The sequence below is a fragment of the Ahaetulla prasina genome, chromosome 15, assembly GCF_028640845.1.
Source record: "Ahaetulla prasina isolate Xishuangbanna chromosome 15, ASM2864084v1, whole genome shotgun sequence".
NCBI lineage: Eukaryota > Metazoa > Chordata > Lepidosauria > Squamata > Colubridae > Ahaetulla > Ahaetulla prasina.
In genome coordinates this window covers 17,395,975-17,415,047 of record NC_080553.1, presented here as the reverse complement: position 1 = coordinate 17,415,047, position 19,073 = coordinate 17,395,975, and the positions used below count along the sequence as shown (strand labels likewise).

The window sequence follows — 19,073 nt, the reverse complement described above, 5'->3', positions numbered from 1 at the left end:
ATTTAGTTTGGCAATTTACAGCAATGTTTATTTTTTAAGAATAAGAATTGCTACCATTTTTATTTTATTTTCCTCTTTCCAAGGTCTGGTTCACGCATCCGTTAGGCTACAGAGAAAGCCACCTGTCCAGGGCTTCACATGCCCTCCCCCCCACTGTCCATGCAGCCACAAACCTTGGCTTAAGTGTCCAGCTGCCAGCAATCCTGGATTTCTTTCTGAATGGAGACATTTTGCCCGTATCTCTAGCCAAGGTTCTTAGGGAAAGGCCCCCATTACACTGAGAGGATATGCACCAAAGACAAATTCCTTGTGTGCCCAATCACACTTGGCCAATAAAGAATTCTCCCTAACTACCTATCTATTGGGTTGGTCCCTGCTTAGCAGGAGGAGAAAGGCGGTTGCTGAGAGTTGACATAATTACCCTCTGGAGAAATATTTGTAGTAATGAACCTGGCCTTGATTTATGTTCAGTTTCGAAACCTGTTGTGATGGCTTCGCTTGTAAATAGCATTCTTCTATAAATGCATCATATACCTGTCGTACTATTCTCCTTTGGAAACCTTGTCTGGCCTCCAAAGGAGAATAGTAGAATACTCCTCCGCCTCCTCCTCCTCCGCCTCCTCCTTCTTCTTCTTCTTCTTTTCTTCTTCTTCACCTCTCCTCCTCCTCCTCCTCCTCCTCTTCTTCTTCTTCTTCCCCTTCCCCTTCCCCTTCCCCTTCCCCTTCCCCTTCCCCTTCCCCTTCCCCTTCCCCTTCTTCTTCTTCTTCTTCTTCTTCTTCTTCTTCTTCTTCTTCTTCTTCTTCTTCTTCTTCTTCTTCTTCTTCTTCTTCTTCTTCTTCTCCTCCTCCTCCTCCTTCTCCCTCTCCCTCTCCCTCTCCCCTTCCTTCTTCCTCCTTTTCTCCTCCTCCTCCTCACTCTGGTGACACCTACCTACCTACAAGGTGGTACCTGCCTCTACAAGAACGTTTCTCAACCTTGGCAACTTGAAGATGTGTGGGCTTCAAACCCCAGAATCTCCTAGCCAGCATGGAGCCCAGTTTGCCATACCAAGCTGCAGAGAGGCCACTTTCTGAGTGCTAAAAGAGTGCAGAGAAGAGCAAGAAAGAGGATTAGGGGACTGGAGGCTAAAACATATGAAGAACAGTTGCTGGAACTGCGTATTTCTATTTTAATGAAAAGAAGGACCAGGGGAGACATGATAGCAGTGTTCCAATATCTCAGGGGCTGCCCCAAAGAAGAGGCAGTCAAGCTATTCTCCAAAGCACCTGAGGGTAGAACAAGAAGCAACAGCTGGAAATTAATCAAGGAGAGAAGCAACTTAGAACTAAGGAGAAATTTCCTGACGGTGAGAACAATTAATGTGGAACAACTTGCCTCCAGAAGTTGCGATTGCTCCAACACTGGAAGTTTTTAAGAAAATGTTGGATAACCATTTGTCTGAAGTAGTGTAGGGTTTCCTGCCTGGGCAGGGGGTTGGACTAGAAGACCTCCAAGGTCCCTTCCAACTCTGGTATTATTATTATTAAATGTTTGTGTATTTAATTTTTTTTTTTAAAAAGAGAAATATCCAGAGTTGTGTTTAAAAAGTTGAAATGTACATCTGGGAAGAGGAGGAGGAGATGTGGGGAGGAGCTGGGGCCCTCCTCCTCTTCTACAATTCAAAAGATTTCCACACTGTCTCTCTGCCTCTTTCCGCCTTCTCACTTTCTGCTGCTCCAAGGAAAAAACCCAAAATGGTGAGGGTCCCAAGTTTTAGACCCTTTTTTTCTCTTTTTCAATAACTTTTTCACAGGATGTTTACTTCCGTTCTCTGGAAGATGGATTCTAAGCTCTGTTGACCCATTCTCGCAATGCTCTATATTTTCTTAAACTGTACGTCGAATGTTGAATTATTAACGTTCTCCCAAATGGTTGCCATTATCTTGCTCAATATTATACTTGCTTTATAGCAGATGGGCGCTTTGCTTTTCCCTTCTATAAAACTGGCAAACACAGTTGAAGACGCCGTTCAAACCTGCAGCATCCCATGGATATCTCAATTTTGCGGCTAAACTCTTCTTTTCACAAAAGTGTCAAGGCGTCTTGGAGAATTGTTAGATTTATAAGGTGTTTTTTTTTTAATGACTGAATATACCACAGTCTAGGCTTGGCTAAATTCTAGCTGTATAAAACTATTTGTCAAAAAGTAAATGTTCAAATCTGCATGATATTTGCACTTAATAGAGGTTTACTATCCTTAAAAATGTTTAAACTCACTTGGTTAATAAGTTTTTGTTTCGCTTCGTCTTTTCTTTCTTTTTCTTTTTTTTTGGGTAATTTTTTTTAAAAAATCCATGTTTTATTCTTTTTTTTCCTCCCAGACAACCTATACAGATAAAGGAGAAAAGGTAAGCTCACTTTAAATATTATGTTCTTCTTAAATGTTTTGTTTGGCATTTTTAAGGATGTTTTGAATTGTTTGTTTATTTAATTTGGGTGCGAGTTTCTTCTTTTGAACGTGCCTACCAGTTGATTCAATAAATAACTATTTATCCTTTAAAACATGGCTCATATTGGAATCCCAAATGCAGTGAAACAGACTAGGTAAAAAGCCTGTTTAAAAATAATGCCTTTTTTTTCCTTAGGCATAAGAAAACTTGTCAAAATCTTTCTTAGCAAGCAACGTATGTTGCTATAAGACTGTGCCGATATAAAAAGAGGTTTCAATTGTGGTTTCAATTTTATATCTATTGAAGAAAAAACAGCAACAACACCCCACATTTATCTTTTATTTAATCTGGTTCTCATTAGAACTATGACTTTTCCACACATTACTCAAAGCTGGCTCAGCCAATGAATGTACCCTGATCTGGGACAAGTAACGAATTCCAGATTTCTGTCTGCACAATTGAATTATGCATTAGAATGAATGGCTAATACTGCAAGCTTATCACATCAGTGTTGGAGGTTGTAAAGAGGCTTAGACATGGGTTTTTTGGTGTGTTTTTTTTTTTGGTGATTTTCCATCCAGGTTTAGCTTGCCATTCTGGAAATCGGCAACTGAGTGTGCAAAACAGCCAAAGCAAAAAAAATCGTCATCATATCGTCATCATTTCGTGCTGGCTTCGCGTATTGTGAAATCAGCCACCATTGTTTGGAAATCTTGGTTTATGGAAGCCACCCCCAGTTGTGGTTAATTCAACAAACTTCTCCTGAATGTGAAAAATAACTGAATGTAAAAAAGATGTTGAGACTCTAGAAAGAGTGCAGAGAAGAGCAACAAAGATGATTAGGGGACTGGAGGCTAAAACATATGAAGAACGGTTGCAGGACCTGGGTATGTCTAGTTTAACAAAAAGAAGGACTAGGGGAGACATGATAGCTGTGTTCCAATATCTCAGGGGTTGCCACAAAGAAGAGGGAGTCGGGCTGTTCTCCAAAGCACCTGAGGGTAGAACAAGAAGCAATGGGTGGAAACTGATCAAAGAAAGAAGCAACTTAGAACTAAGGAGAAATTTCCTGACAGTTAGAACAATTAATAAGTGGAACGACTTGCCTTCAGAAGTTGTGAATGCTCCCACACTGGAAATTTTTAAGAAAATGTTGGATAACCATCTGACTGAGATGGTGTAGGGTTTCCTGCCTGGGCAGGGGGTTGGACTAGAAGGCCTCCAAGGTCCCTTCCAACTCTGATGTTATGTTATGTTATGTTATGTTATGTTATGTTATGTTATGTTATGTTATGTTATGTTATGTTATGTTATGTTATGTTATGTTATGTTATGTTATGTTATGTTATGTTATGTTATGTTAACTGGAGCGGCCTCTGGCGCTGGCTCTGACAGACAAATTGAACAAACCTCCTAAAACGGATGAGCCTTTCGGAAAGGTTGAACTTTGCCTGGAGTTTGCAAACAGGCAACCTGGCTTTGGGTAAACTCTAAACCCAGCTTTTAGGTAATGTCAGAATCAGCCAGTTTGGGAGCGAAAGCAGGTGATTGGTTAAAAATAAAAATAAAAATGGGCTCTTCTTTTAAAAGCGTTGCTCAAGGGTTAACTGGCACCCCTCTTCCTGCGTAAGAGCTGGGTAAATATTTTCCAGTTGACTTGATCTTTAACCTAGCAAAGGTTATCAGAAGCCTTGCCAGTCCAGGCAGCAAAATGCATGCAAATACAGGGGTGCAAGTCACCGCTGGATTCAGCCAAGCTGAAAGCAAGCCAGCTTCAATAGGCCGCTCTAGTCTGGATGTCTTGGGGACATTTTGGGGGGGCAGGGGGGGGGCGGGGAATGGAATTCTTCTAATAGAAGAGAAGATTTGTAGCTCGGGGTTGAATTGTGGGATCCTTAGCTCTCTCTGAGCTTGGTGGTTTTCTTATAGACGTTTCATGACCCAACTAGGTAACATCATCAGGGCTAAAAGGGAGTGGGGCTTGCAGACAGGAGGAGGAGGACGACTGTAGTGTTCTCTGAGCTCGGCTCAGTTTTCATGACCCAACTAGGGAGCATCATCTGTGCTAGAAGGGAAGGGTGCTTTTATTTGTATATACTAATGATGAGCAAGCCCCACTCCCTTCTAGCACGCGTGATGTTCCCTTGTTGGGTCGTGAAACGCCTGCAAGAAAACCCCTAGATCAGTGAGCCCCCAAGGACCCCATCGAGGTCTTCATCCAACGGCCATCCTGAGAAATAAGGACAAGAAACTGGACTGGGTTTGTTCAGATATCATGTCTGTAGTTTCAACCTTCTCTCTGGTGGGACCCCTGGGAATCCCGCTTGGCTGCCCCCAGATCAGCGAGAGTCGTAACCCCCTGCCCTATAAGTAAGTGCTATTGCTATTGCTATTAACTCAATCCTTCCCTCCTTCCGAGGTGGGTAAAATGAGGACCCAGATCGTTGGGGGGCAAGAGGCTGTCTTGTTAAACCGCTTAGAGAGGGCTGGAAAGCATTGTGAAGCGGTATCTAAGTGCTATTGCTAGTCCTTCCTTCCTTCCTGTGCAGTAGTTAGAAAGGCTAATTCTGCCCACTGACAGCAGTTCGATTCTGACTGGCTCAAGGTTGACTCAGCCTTCCGTCCTTCCAAGGTGGGTCAAATGAGGGCCCAGATTGTTGGGGGCAAGAGGCTGTCTTGTTAAATGGAAAGCACTAAGAAGCGGTAACTAAGTGCTATTGCTAGTCCTTCCTTCCTTCCTTCCTTCTTTCCTTCCTTCCTCTCTCCTTCCCTCCCTCCCTCCCTCCCTCCCTCCCTTCCTTCCTTCCTTCCTTCCTTCCTTCCTGTGCAGTAGTTAGAAAGGCTAATTCTGCCCACTGCCAGCAGTTCGATTCTGACTGGCTCAAGGTTGACTCAGCCTTCCCTCCTTCCGAGGTAGGTAAAATGAGGGCCCAGATTGTTGGGGGCAAGAGGCTGTCTTGTTAAACTGCTTAGAGAGGGCTGGAAAGCACTAAGAAGCGGTAACTAAGTGCTATTGCTAGTCCGTCCTTCCTTCCTTCCTTCCTTCCTTCCTCCCTCCCTCCCTCCCTCCCTCCCTTCCTTCCTCCCTCCCTTCCTTCCTTCCTTCCTTCCTTCCTTCCTGTGCAGTAGTTAGAAAGGCTAATTCTGCCCACTGCCAGCAGTTCGATTCTCACTGGCTCAAGGATGATTCAGCCTTCCGTCCTTCCGAGGTGGGTAAAACGAGGGCTGTCTTGTTAAACCGCTTAGAGAGAGGGCTGGAAAGCACTGCGAAGCGGTCTATAAGTCTACGTGCGATTGCCGTTGTCTTTCTTTCTCCTTCAGCCGGCCCGAGGGCGATTCCTGCACTTCCACTCCTTGACTTTCTGGGTTGGCAATGCCAAGCAGGTAAGCCTGGAGCAGATGCCCCACTGGGGGTGGGGGCGGTTCCTCTGCTTGGCTGGGATGAACCTCGGCTGCTTTTCCATTGGAGGGTGAGAAGGTGGGGAAGGAAGGATGTTCCCCCCCCCCAAAAAAAACACCACTTGCATTTGATTTAGGGTTTGCGCTTGGCTGTTACGGAGACATGCGCTGCCCGGTGCAACCCAGGGCTGGCCAAACCGGGGGGGGGGGATGCACGCACACACGCAAACACCCACACCAACACGGCCACCTCGTCAGGCTTAAACCCTGCAGGGTCTCCCCCCACCCACCCCCACATCTTATGGGGGTTTGCAATCGGCCCATTTCCCTGGGGGACAGCCGAGGGAGGCAGGCTGAAGCTGTTCCCGTTTCTTTCCTTCTGGCGGGGTGGATAATTGATCCCCGATGCCACGGCCCACCGCTGCCAAGTGGCTTTCAGTAAGCTCAGCTTGGCCCCAAATGTTTCCCAGATCAAGAACACGCTGGGCTTTTTCCGTAGGCCCCGGATTCCAAAGGCAAGACATTAGGGGAAAGGGGAGCGAGGAGGGAAAAGGGGAAGAAAAAAAAAGTCTCACACACAGAGTTTGGTGGGGTATTGTTTGCAAAGTGGCCGAGGGGGTGTTTGAATCTGGAGTCTCCAAAACTGCGCATCGCATCTCGTCTGGGGCGGGAACTATGGGACGCAAGTGATGGAACTGCTGCAGCGCCTATCAGGGTCAACCAGCAAGGTGAAGGATCGGGGATGATGGGAACTGATTCCTCCGCTTACCTTAGGTTCTCTCCGTCCCTCCCTCCCTCCCTCCTTCTCTCCCCCCTTTCTGACTCATTTGGCTAACAATTTATATTAATTGTTGCATTTGGTATCCTTACTAGTATGGTTTATGTTGACTGCTTGTTTAGTATCCTATGACTATCACTTATGATTATGATGAATGTATTTTATTATGATCATGATTTATCACTTGTTACTTGTATGTACACTGGAGACAAATTCCTTGTGTGTCCAATCACACTTGGCCAATAAAGAATTCTCTCCTCTCCTCTCCTCCCCTTCTCTTCTCTCCTCCCCCGAATTCCATTCTATTCCATTCTTTTTTTCTATTCTCTCTCCTCCTCTTCTCCTCTCCTCCCCCAAATTCCATTTCATTTCATTCTTATTTTCTATCCTCTCTCCTCTCCTCTCCTCCCCTCCCCTCCCCTCCCCTCCTCTCCTCCCCTGAATTCCATTCCATTCCATTCTTATTTTCTATTTCCTCTCCTCTCCTCTCTCTTTCTATTTGGAGATGGGAAAGGCTCAACCAAAGGAATGACTTGGTTTTAGCAGCAAGATTTGTGTGAGATTGCAAAGTAAATATTGTGTAGATCTGCAGCACCAATCCATGCATGTTCCAGCCGGAGTTTATTCCTAAGCCTTAGGCATCGCCATTAATCAAGGCAAAAGGCACAGTTGGCCAAGGAATTGGGGTTTGAAATCTTCCATGAATGGAATTCTTGAGTTCATCCCCGCCAATGCAAATAACATTGGGAGCCAGACATGGGAAAACTCAAGAGATCCTTAGACACAAAGACAGCCCACCTGCCCAAAAAAAGCTGGCAACCTTTAGAAGGTGTGCTTTGGAATGTGCAAAAACCACAGAACCGTTGTGAGCCGTTGAAGCTAACAGAGGCGATGGGCTAATGCCGGCGGGAAGAGAAAGCAAGTGTTACTCACAAGCAAAACAAGGAAAAAAGCCCTTGGATATGAAACAAAGAACACAGAATAATATAAGGACTGTGGCAAAGCCATATTTTTTTTTGAGGAGGGAGGGGAAGGAAGTTTTTTAGTATATAATTTTCACACCAGTAAAAGACAAACAGGACGTTATACAGAGTGAAATTAAACAAGAAAGAGAAAAGAAAAAATAGAGAAAACAGGGCAAACAAGGAAAGGGGAAAAGAAGGAAAAAAGGGAAGGAAGGAAGGAAGGAAGGAAGGAAGGAAGGAAGGAAGGAAGGAAGGAAGGAAGGAAGGAGAGGGACAGAGGCAAAAGGGAAATGGAATGAAAGGGAAGGGAAAGAAAAGGAAAGGAAAGGAAAGGAAAGGAAAGGCAGGGAGAGGAAGAAAGGGAAGAGAAAGGAAGCGAAGAGAAGGGAAGGGAAGGGAAAGGAAGAAGAGAAAGGAAGGGAAAGGGTAGGGAAGGAAGTAGGGAAGGAAAGGAAGAGAGAAAGGGAAGGGAAAGGAAAGGGAAGGAAGAAGGGAAGGGAAGAGAAAGGAAGGGAAAGGGAAGGAAAGGAAAGGGAAGGAAGAAGGGAAGGGAAGAGAAAGGAAGGGAAAGGGAAGGGAAGGGAAGGAAAGGAAAGGAAAGGAAGAAGGGAAGGGAAGAGAAAGGAAGGGAAAGGGAAGGGAAGGGAAGGGAAGGGAAGGACTTCCAATCTTTACAGTGGTTGCAATCAATTTCTCTCCCTCCTACGAGTGAGGGGAGATGGAGTTAAAAGGACCCTCATCTAATGCAGCTTCCCTCTCTGTCTCAAGGCTGCATCGTTTTACTGCAACAAAATGGGGTTTGAAGAACTGGCCTACCGAGGCTTGGAAACCGGCAGCCGAGATGTGGTTTCCCACGCTGTCAAGCAGGATAAGGTAAGAGGCCCAGAAAAATAATATCACTACTTGACGAAAGAAAATACTATCGTGTTGTGTATCTCAATGAAGAGAGACGGACTCTGGATGTCCTTTGAGGTCTGGAGAGCTGCCGACAATTGGCTGCTTCACTCAATAATTTCTTTCTTGGTTGGGAACCAAGGTCAGACACTTGGACAGCAGGTAGTAGAAGGAGGAGGAGGATTCAAAATCCGAAGCCTTCAAACAGTTCTTTCCATCATATTAATCCCCTCTTCTGGCTCTTCTTATCTTTCAAAAGAGATCTTGCAAAAAAAGGTAATCTCTAGAAAAGCAGGAGGTTAATATTAATTCCTGGGTTAATTAATTAACAATCTTCGTTAACCTTGGCGATTATCTCAGAAACTCGATGAACGCTTCCCTCTTCCCCTTTGAAGTGATAGAAGGAAATTTGTGACCGTCCGTTCATTGTGTGCCTTAGAGGGAGGGTATTAATTCCTTCTTTATTATGCTTATTTCCAGATTATATTTGTTTTCTCCTCGGCCCTTAACCCTGGAAATGAAGGTAAACTTAAAACTAGTATTACCATATTATTATTGTTGATATTGTTGTTGATATTATTATTACCATGTTCCTCTGAAAATAAGACTCTGTCTTATATTTTTTTTGAACCCCGAAATAAGCGCTTGGCCTTATTTTCGGGGAGGTCTTATTATTTTGGGGTGTGTGGAGCAAGATGGGGCTCCTCTTGCCGTCTTATCTGATTTCCAGCTCTGCCTCCCTAACCCTAACCAGAGGAAATGGCGGGGACCGGCTGCACATGCGTTTAAATATTTTCAGGGTGGGTTTATTTTTTGGGAGGGCTTATTTATGGGAGGGCTTATTTTAGCGCATGTGCTCAAAAGCCCGACTGGGCTTATTATCAGGGGTATTTTCGGGGAAACACAGTATTGCTTCTTGTAAGGTATTCCTTTTTGTAGCTTCAGATGGGCGGCATATAAATTTAATAAATAATTTTAATTAATAAGGAAATATTGTACCAGCAATTAACAGACCTCTGGACCATGTTCAGATCAGCACATGTGAAGTGCTTCTTTTCTATGTGACTACTGTCTAGTTAGCCAGTTATTGTTTAGTTACTTCTCAGATAATAAATTTGGCCGTTCTTGGTGGAAGCGGCTGTATTAATGAGGGCGGGCAGAAATTTTTGCTGGCAGAAACTTTGGGTCCCTCTGAATGGGACGTAAAGCTGCTGCTGATCTCTCACATCCAGGACATAAACTGTTTCAACTCCTACCCTCAAAACAACGCTATAGAGCACTGCACACCAGAACAACTAGACACAAGGACAGTTTTTTCCCGAAGGCCATCACTCTGCTAAACAAATAATTCCTTCAACACTGTCAAACTATTTACTAAATCTGCACTACTATTAATTTTCTCATCGTTCCCATCACCCATCTCCTTCCACTTATGACTGTATGACTGTAACTTTGTTGCTGGCAATCCTTATGATTTATATTGATATATTGACCATCAATTGTGTTGTAAATGTTGTACCTTGATGAAGGTATCTTTTCTTTTTATGTACACTGAGAGCATATGCACCAAGACAAATTTCTTGTGTGTCCAATCACACTTGGCCAATAAAAAAATTCTCTTCTATTCTCTTCTATTCTAAAAAAATCATAATATGCATGTTGACTCCCCTTTTTCGGTCCACGTAGAAATGGGACGACACTTAATGCAGCACGGAGATGGCGTCAGAGATATTGCCTTTGAAGTGGAAGACTGCGATTCCATCGTGCAGGTAAATCCAAGCCGGAAAGTCTTTTGGGGCACATTCAAGAGGTTGCTTTCATGGGAATTTGCAGGTTCCCTCCACCGAATGCCAGTTTCGAGGGTCAGAGAAGAAATTTGGGCCATCTATGGACGCCGTAAATGGAAAATTAAGCAGAGGGGCAGCTGCAATGGATTGTGGGCCCCACCTGCCTAGAGATAGGATAGCTAAATTGAAGGTGATTGTAAGGAAGGTGTGGTCTGGACTTCCACTCCCAGAATTTAAGAGGTCTGGACTTCAATTCCCAGAATTCCCCAGGGTCTGCCCTCTCTAGAGAGCAGACTCTATGGTTGGTGGAGCTCAGTGGATTGGTTTATCCAATGCTTGAAGCCAGTGTTTCTCGACCTTGACCATTTAAAGAGGTGTGGACTTCAACTCCCAGAATTCTTCAGGGTCTGGCTTCTCTAGAGAAAAAACTCTATGGTTGGTGGAGTTGGTTGAACCAATGCTTTAAGTCAATGTTTCTCAACCTTGACTATTTTAAGTGGGTGGACTTCAACTCCCAGAATTCTGGGAGTTGAAGTCCATTCTTCTTAAAGTGGTCAAGGTTGAGAAACATTGTCTACAAGGGAAGCTGAGGGCAGTATTGAGTATTACCAATATTATTATTATTATTATTATTATTATTATTATTATTATTATTATTATTATTATTATTATTATTATTATTATTATTATTATTATTATTATTATGTATTAGCAATATTGAAGCCAAACATGCCCAGCATTGGGAAGTTTGCCAGTTCTCACACCAGCCTACTGGCTGATCTGTCTGATCTTACTTCGTTCTCCCGTCCTCCATTCAGAAAGCTCGGGAACGTGGAGCCCGTATATTGCGAGAGCCCTGGACAGAAGAAGACAAGCACGGGAAAGTAAAGTTTGCGATCGTGCAAACGGTGAGGGCTTCGGAGGAAAGTTCCAAAGGAGAGAGAGGAAGAAGGCAGGAGCTGGGGCAATGGTGGTTAGGTTGGGTGGGAAGGTCTTCTCTAGCTGGGCATTCTTGTCATGAGTTGGCCTGAACCTTCTCGACAGTTCTAGACAGTCGGAAAGGGTGAGGATTGTGCTGGGTAGACGTGGAAGAGGCCAAACCTGAGAAAAACTATGCAAATATTAATAAACTGGGGGTTGTTTTAAGATGAACAAGCATTAAAGAAAGACTGGGAGATGTTAAAGGTGGGCCGAGAATCGGTGAGGAGCAAAACTGACTCTCTTTAGCTTGGTAGCTTGGAGAGTTTTGCTGTAGGTCAGAGGTCTCCAACCTTGGCAACTTTAAGACTTGTGGACTTCAACTCCCAGAGTTTGCTGGCTGAGGAATTCTTGGAGTTGAAGTCCACAAGTCTTAAAGTTGCCAAGGTTGGAGACCCCTGCTGTAGGTTGTCCCCATTGCTTGGTACAAAAATGGGGAATGCAAATGCTGTAAGGAAGGAAGCCCCCTGCTTTGAGATGGTCTGGCTTCACAGCAGGGGTGAAATCCAATTTTTTTTAAACTACCGGTTCTGTGGCTGTGGCTTGTGGGGCGTGGCAGAGGAAGGATATTGCAAAATCTCCATTCCCGCCCCACTCCAGGGGAAGGTTACTGCAAAATCCCCATTCCCTCCCCACTTCTGGGGGAAGGATATTGCAAAATCTCCATTCCCCACTCCACTCTGGGGCCAGCCCGAGGTGGTATTTGCCGGTATTTTCTGAACTGCTCAAAATTTCCGCTACCTGTTCTCCAGAACCTGTCAGAACCTGCTGGATTTCACTTTTGCTTCACAAGATGGTCTCCTCCGATGCTGGGTGATCTGTTTGCTAAAGAACTTCGGTTCCCTCAAATCCAGATAGAGCAAAGTCTGAGCTTTTGACCAATATATATATGTAGGTCTTTGGTTGTTCGGGTTTTCTCCCGTGTCAAATTGGAAGTGTCTTGGCGACGTTTCGACGAAGTCTCATTCGTCATCTTCAGGCTTCAGCTTCGTGCTTCTGGGAGCAATGTATGATCGCAGCTGTTTCTTCCTTTTAACTGCTAGTGGGGGTTTGAACTGATTGGGTGGGAGCTTGGCTGTGCTCTGATTGGCTGGGGGTTTTTTTGTGCTCTGATTGGCTGGGGGTGCCAAGCTCCCACCCAATCAGGACCACAAAGCACGACCACAAAGCCAAACAACAGCTATGCAGCTCACCAGCTCAAATCCCCCTGCAGCACAGACTAGACTGAGCACAACCAAGCCCCCACCAACACAGGACACACCCCCAGCCAATCAGAGCACAGAAAAAACCCCATCCAATCAGAGCACAGCCAAGCTCCCACCCAATCAGTTCAAACCCCCACAAGCAGTTAAAAGGAAGAAACAGCTGCGATCACACATTGCTCCCAGAAGCACGAAGCTGAAGCCTGAAGATGACGAATGAGACTTCGTCGAAACGTCGCCAAGACATTTCCAATTTTACACGGGAGAAAACCCGAACAACCAAAGACCTATATACAAACACCTGTGAAAACCTCAGAAAACATATATATATATATATATATATATATATATATATAGGGCCATCATCTTGTTGTTTCTCCTTCTTTGACAATATAGTATGGAGACACCACCCACACCCTCATAGAAAAACAGAACTACAAGGGTCTCTTCTTACCTGGATTTGAAGCCCCTCTCTTTAAGGACCCGCTCTTAAAAAAACTGTAAGTATCCAAAGCCTGTTTAGATGTTGCCTTCAAATCTCCCGGGGTCAACAATGCAGACAAAATGGCTGGCTTCTCTCTCCAAAGCCTTGCGGACTGTAAATGAAAGTAATTTACAGTTGTATAAATAAAAGAGGTTTTGCGGGACTAAGATTGGGCTTTATACTTTCTAAGGAAGCCTAGATCAGAATAGCAAACTTTGCTGGCCTTCCGCGCATGTGCCTGGCCTCAAAAACGTGCCTTAATAGGATGGCATAGAGCTGGGGTGGGGAGCAGGAGCGGGGCCTCCCACGATTTCTGCTACCAGTTTGGGCGAACCGGTTCGAACTGACTGAATGGTCGGTGGAAGCAATCTCAGATGTGTGTGAGGAAGGACAATTCAGTAGAGAAGAAGGGATATGGGAAAAAACCTCACCCCACGGAAAATGAATCGTAAAGGTCAAGGATGGGGAAACTGGAGAGAGAGAGAGAGAGAGAGGAGAAGAAGAAGAAGATCGATAGGTGAACATGACGTGGTCACGTTTCTTTCTCGTTTCCAGACCTGCTGCAAAACTGAATTTTATTGATCACATTGTGGGGAATCAGCCCGACCAGGAAATGCTCTCTGTGGTAGAATGGTGAGATATAATTTTTTTTTTTTTAAAAAAACCTTCCTTAAAATGAATAAAAGCAGATGTTGAAGCTGGTGGCACCCAAGTAGACATGAAGGTGAGGCTTGTTCAGGTTTCCTTAGCTAGGAATGTCGGTTAAGGAAGGATAAGACACGGAGTACTAATGCATCAGGATGAGGAAGGCTGGTTTAGAGGAAGTGAAGCAGCGGTGGGGTTGCACATTATATTGTTACCGGTTCGCGACCGCACCTGCCTTTTGACCGCACCTGCCTTTTCCGCTCCTGCGCTTTGCTCACACGCGCCCCTTCTGCACATGCGTCCAGCCTCAAAAATTTCCCTAGATAGGACGACATAGAGGCAGGCCCACCCGTGATTTGGGTGAACCGGTCTGAACCAGCTGAATAACTGAAGGTTGAACTCACCTGCTAATGTTTTATTACGGAGTTCTACAATCAGGACAATGTTTGGGAGATCTTTCTGGGCAGGCCCTTGGCCTGCTATGTGATCTTCAAGACCCTTTTCTCCCGTGGTCAAAGGTTTCTTCATCACTTTCAATAGATTTTGATATTAAACTCTGGGCCTCCTCAGGAAAATATCAGAGCCCTATTTGGATAACAACTACCTTCTCTTTGTGCTTTCCTGAGCAAAGAACATTATTGATTAAAGTTAATGAATAAGAGTATTTCAACGAGAGAGAGAGAGAGGGACAGCTTAGGAGAAACGGTAAACATGACCTAAATGTCACATTTTCCTCCTCCTAAAGGATTGCTAATAAACACCTGGTGCAGTGTTTCTCAGCCACTTTAAGCGGGGTGGACTTCAACTCCCAGAATTCCTGGTTAACTTGGCCATTTCCCAGGTCTTGGCCAATAGGATGTTGGATGGGATGAGAAGGTTTTAGCATCTACTCAAGGTTTCTGTTTTCCTACAGGTATCAGAAGATCCTCCAGTTCCATCGCTTCTGGTCTGTGGACGACAAACAGCTGCACACTGAATACAGCGCCCTGCGGTCTGTTGTCATGGCTAATTATGAGGAGACCATCAGAATGCCCATCAATGAACCTGCGATGGGCAAGAAGAAATCTCAGATCCAGGTACCAAAAAGCGGACTTTTTGTTGTGATCTAGGCCCAAGTAGTTATTCCCAGACACAATCAATCCTAAACATACATATTCTATTAGAACAGCTGAGAATTACTTCATTCTCAGCTTAGTCCAAATTAATTCTAAAGCAAGTCCTTCAGAAAAAGTCCTTCGGCCTTATCACAAACCTTTGTCTTCTTTGGCACCCTGCCAAAGGCTTTTCTTGGCAAAGCCCCACGAAATTCAGAAAAAAGAGATGCCGACTCGAAACAAATGTAGCAACGTTGCTTTCCTACAAAGAGCCCAAGAACCGTTGCTGCTCTTTTAAGCCTTATGGGAGGGGCCAATCATCTCCTGGCCTTACTCCCAAGTCGTCCTTTTTGCGTTAGCTGCTCTTGCCTTCCGGCAGCTCTTCACATGCGTGCACTAGGAACAGGCTCCTCCTGTTCCTCTGCCTCTCTGCTGTCCGCCTCTGAAGGCTCTGGAGTCTGTGCATCGCTCCCAGATGGCCCTGGCCCCATCTCTGCCTCTGACGCAGAGTCCTCGTCTGGGCCTTCCCCTGATTCCAGGACTGGCCCATTTTCCTCCCCAGCCTCCTCACTGTCCAACTCCGCTGCCAGCTCCACAGGCTGCTGGTGGAGCACAACACTTTTGTGGGCAGTGGGAGTGGGTGGAAACACCCAACAGGAATCATCAATTCTCCTCACAACAGACCTTGTTGTGTTTAGGGAGGGGATTTTTTTGCTACTTCTTTATCCTCATCTAGCTGGCCTCTTCTCCAACCTCTTGCAAGGTTGTTGTCAAGCCAAGATTACAGGTGGGATAATCAGAAGGAGAAAGATACAGTATGTGGTCTGCCCTGAAGCCCTCTGGTCGTCTTCATGAGGAGGACTGAGCCAATGATGAGACCTAGCAAACCAGGATTCAGAGCGTGAAACCAACATTCTTACCTGAGTCACATCACAAGTCAGAATGAACCAGGAGCAGGCACTAGTGATGCTGTGATCTCCCCACTTAAGCTACCAGAGCTCTGCATCACTAATGCAGAAGGACGTAGATACAGTGATGTTGCTCCTGAATGCGATCTTGGCATATGGTCCACCTTGGTTTCTTTTGTGCCACAGGAATACGTGGACTATTACGGAGGCCCTGGAGTCCAGCACATTGCCCTGAATACTTCCGACATCATCACTTCGGTAAGAATGTCCGTTTCTTTAAAAACCTTCCCACCCAAAAATGTCAACTTCTTGGAAGGGGTCAATCTTTCACAGTCATGAATCTTCTCCTGATGTAGATCACAAACTTGAAAGACCGTGGCATGGAATTCATGTCCGTCCCAGCAACGTACTACCAGCAGCTCCGGGAGCGGTTGAAGACAGCCAAGATCAAAGTGAAGGAAAGCATTGATAAACTGGAGGTCGGTTGCCTTCCATTATAGTGGTGGGGATCATGGTTAGAGTGTTAGAAGTAAGTTAGATGTTATTACTTTAGATGATTCTTGAGAAAATGAGGAGAGCAAGAAGATCAGGGAGGCCTCTTAAGGGAAGAAGGGCTACAGAAATTAAAAAAAAACTACGATTTATTGTTCCTTCATCTTGATGGGAGCCCTTTTGCTCAAAGGTGGATGCATCATCCTGGTTTATATATATTTGTTAGGCTGACATTCAATTGAATAGACGAATCGACTCCAATTCTACTTCGTTGGATGCTCAAACCAGTTTGCAAAATGAAAGAGACCAGGTTGGTTGCATCTGTTTGAGAGACGCAGGAGATTTTGAAGAGAAGAAAAATAGCATGCTTTGCAGATACTCCTTACTTAATGACCATTTCTTTAGCAACTGTGCAAAGTTATGACGGTGCTAAAAAAAAACCGGACTTGCAACCTATCCGCACACAACTGTTGTAGGTTACGTGATCAAAATGTGGATGTTTGGTGACCCATATGTATTTTATGATAGCAATCGCTATTTGCGACCTTCCCAGCTGGCTTTGGACAAGCAAAGTCGATGGGGAAGCCAGCAGGAAATGTTGCAGGTTACAATCATGCTTGTCTCCCTTAACTAATGCATTGCTTAATGACATATTTTACAGATCCTATTCTGGCCGTAGGTCGAGAGCTTCCTGTTGCGTTTTCATTCTGACATGCAACCAAAATGTATGAAGTCACTCAAATTTCTTTGGCAGCTTCCTTCAGCTTCTTGTTGTTCTCTTTCAAGGAACTCAAAATCTTAATTGACTTTGACGAGAAGGGCTACCTGCTTCAAATCTTCACCAAGCCCGTTCAGGATAGGCCGACAGTCTTCCTTGAGGTCATCCAGCGCTACAACCATGAGGTTGGTTCCTCAGGGCAGCGTCCTTCGAGGTTACTTTGAAGAACAGTTGGTTTGGAGGAGATGCTGTGAGGTCACCCCTTGGGCCTCCTCCGGCTTCTGTCAAGCTTTCCAAAAACTAGAGGCAAATTTTCATTACCAAGGAGTTTTGGAAGTTTTGTGGAAATTGCAACTGGGAGTTGGGCGATAGGATTTCTGAAGCCTACTGCTGTGGTGGCTACTTGATTGACCAATCTGGAGACGTTCTAGCTCAGGGATCTCCAAACTTGGCAACTTGGAAGACTTGTGGACTTCAACTTCCCAACTCAACTGAAGAATTCCGTTAAGTCTTCAAGTTGCCAAGTTGGGAGACTCTCGCTGTAGCCCAGTGCACCCTGATCTTGGCCATTTCTGAGTTTGTGGACTTCCAACTCCCAGAATTCCATTGGCATAAGGCCACGGATAAGAATTCTGGGGTTTGGAAGCCGAAGAGGTTGTAGAAAAAATGCTTTTAAAAGCCTCTGATGATCAGGCAACTCAGCTGGGATCGCCAGAGGAGCCTTTTAAAAGCATTTTTTCTAGCACCTCTTTGGCCGAAGAAGTTGTAGAAAAAATGCTTTTAAAAGGCTCCTCTGGTGATCCCAGCCGTTGCCTGATCATCAGAGGTTTTTTTTTTTTTTTACTTTTAAAAGCATTTTTTCTTTGGCCGAAGAAAAAATGCTTTTAAAAGTAAAAAAACCCAACCCTCTGATGATTGCACGGCATAGCTGGGCATGGCGGGCGGGGGGAGGAATGTTTGCTACCAGGTCTCCAAACCACCTGCTGCTATCGCTACCGGATCGGGCGATCCGATCCAAACCAGGAACATTTCACCCCTGGTCTATATGTTCATGAAATGCAGAACTGGGTCCCTTACTGCCGTTTTGGGTCTAAACAGAACATTTCAGCTTCAGAGAAAAGAAATTATTTATCATAATCTGCAGAGACAGGTTGGTATTTAGGTTAGCAAAAAAAATTAAAATAAAATAAAATAAAATTAGTACTTATGCCTGGTTTTGTTTTTCCTCGTAAATTTAGGGCTTTGGAGCAGGAAACTTCAAGTCTCTGTTTGAAGCTATTGAAATTGATCAAGATGCTCGAGGCAACCTGACCATCTTGACACCCGACGGAGAATCCAAGCTGATGTAACGTCCATCAGCCCCCAAATTGAGATATCTTTTATCTGAGTAAAATGCGATGGGCAAAGTTTACGCCCCGATCTTCCATTGTAGCCTGATCTCCCCCCCCCCCGAATTAAAATAAATAAATAAATAAATGAGCTTCTCGGGGTGTCTGTTTTGGGGACAACGGATGGAAAGACGAACCACAGAGGACATGGCTCCTGATAGCAACATCGAAGGACTGGGGGAAAAAATAGAATTGTGATGCCTTCTTCTCTTTTTAATGAAGTCTCTCAACTGTGGCAACTTGAAAATGCGTGGACTTCAACTCCCAGAATTCCCAAGCCAGCCAGCATGAATTCTGGGAGTTGAAGTCCACGTGTCTTCAAGTTGGCGAAGTTGAGGATGTCTTTGAGAAATAAGTTTGATACCCATCGTGCGCCATATTCTCACAAAAGATGGGGAGGATTGGTTGCGGAATGCCAGGGCGATGGTGGATGATCGTGGCTGGTTGGCGGGCAAACTACACAATACGGTGGGTTTTTTTAGTGGGTTTTCTTTATAAAAGGAGAACCTCTGGAATCAAGACCCACCATCGATTGAATTTTTGAACAGGAGCCTCTCTTGTTCTCTTGCCCAGCTGAGCAAATTAGGAGCAGTGGTCCTACCACCTTATCCTGTTCGGAGATCAATTGACAAGGATGATAAGTAAAGGCAATTGACAGTGTGAAGGTCAAGGAGATGGCCTTAGTTTATTTACTTGGATGTCAATTTTGGAGATCGCACAAGTCCGTCAAAGAGCGACTCTGGGCAGTACTGTATATTGTTAAAACCTAAAAAACAACAACAAGGAGTTGCACGGTGCAGTTGTCATTTGGGCATTTTTTTTAACCCTCCTTGTGGACTCCCTCCCACTTCCTGCCAATCATCTTCCAGCCACAAGAGGCAGGAAGCAAAATGCGTCTTCTTTCAGGCTAA

The 19,073-nt window shown here is 44.8% G+C and overlaps 1 protein-coding gene across 1 annotated transcript; it reads left to right on the top strand.

Annotated features, from left to right (window-relative positions):
• Positions 1–1,669: 1,669 nt before the first annotated feature.
• HPD (4-hydroxyphenylpyruvate dioxygenase) lies at positions 1,670–18,254 on the top strand. Its single transcript, XM_058158721.1, has 14 exons — positions 1,670–1,737; positions 2,362–2,388; positions 5,752–5,814; positions 8,341–8,445; positions 8,947–8,989; positions 10,153–10,235; positions 11,072–11,161; positions 12,830–12,933; positions 13,473–13,550; positions 14,476–14,638; positions 15,751–15,822; positions 15,921–16,043; positions 16,843–16,959; positions 18,013–18,254. Exons 1-14 carry the CDS (start codon positions 1,735–1,737, stop codon positions 18,121–18,123), a joined length of 1,182 nt encoding a protein of 393 aa, XP_058014704.1. The 5' UTR covers positions 1,670–1,734; the 3' UTR covers positions 18,124–18,254.
• The last annotated feature ends 819 nt before the right edge of the window (positions 18,255–19,073 follow it).

Excerpts from the sequence above, each read along its gene's own strand:
- HPD (XM_058158721.1), top strand. Across the intron at positions 11,162-12,829 it reads AGTTTGCGATCGTGCAAACG|TATGGAGACACCACCCACAC; the intron begins GTGAGGGCTTCG and ends TTGACAATATAG. Across the intron at positions 12,934-13,472 it reads GACCCGCTCTTAAAAAAACT|ACCTGCTGCAAAACTGAATT; the intron begins GTAAGTATCCAA and ends TCTCGTTTCCAG.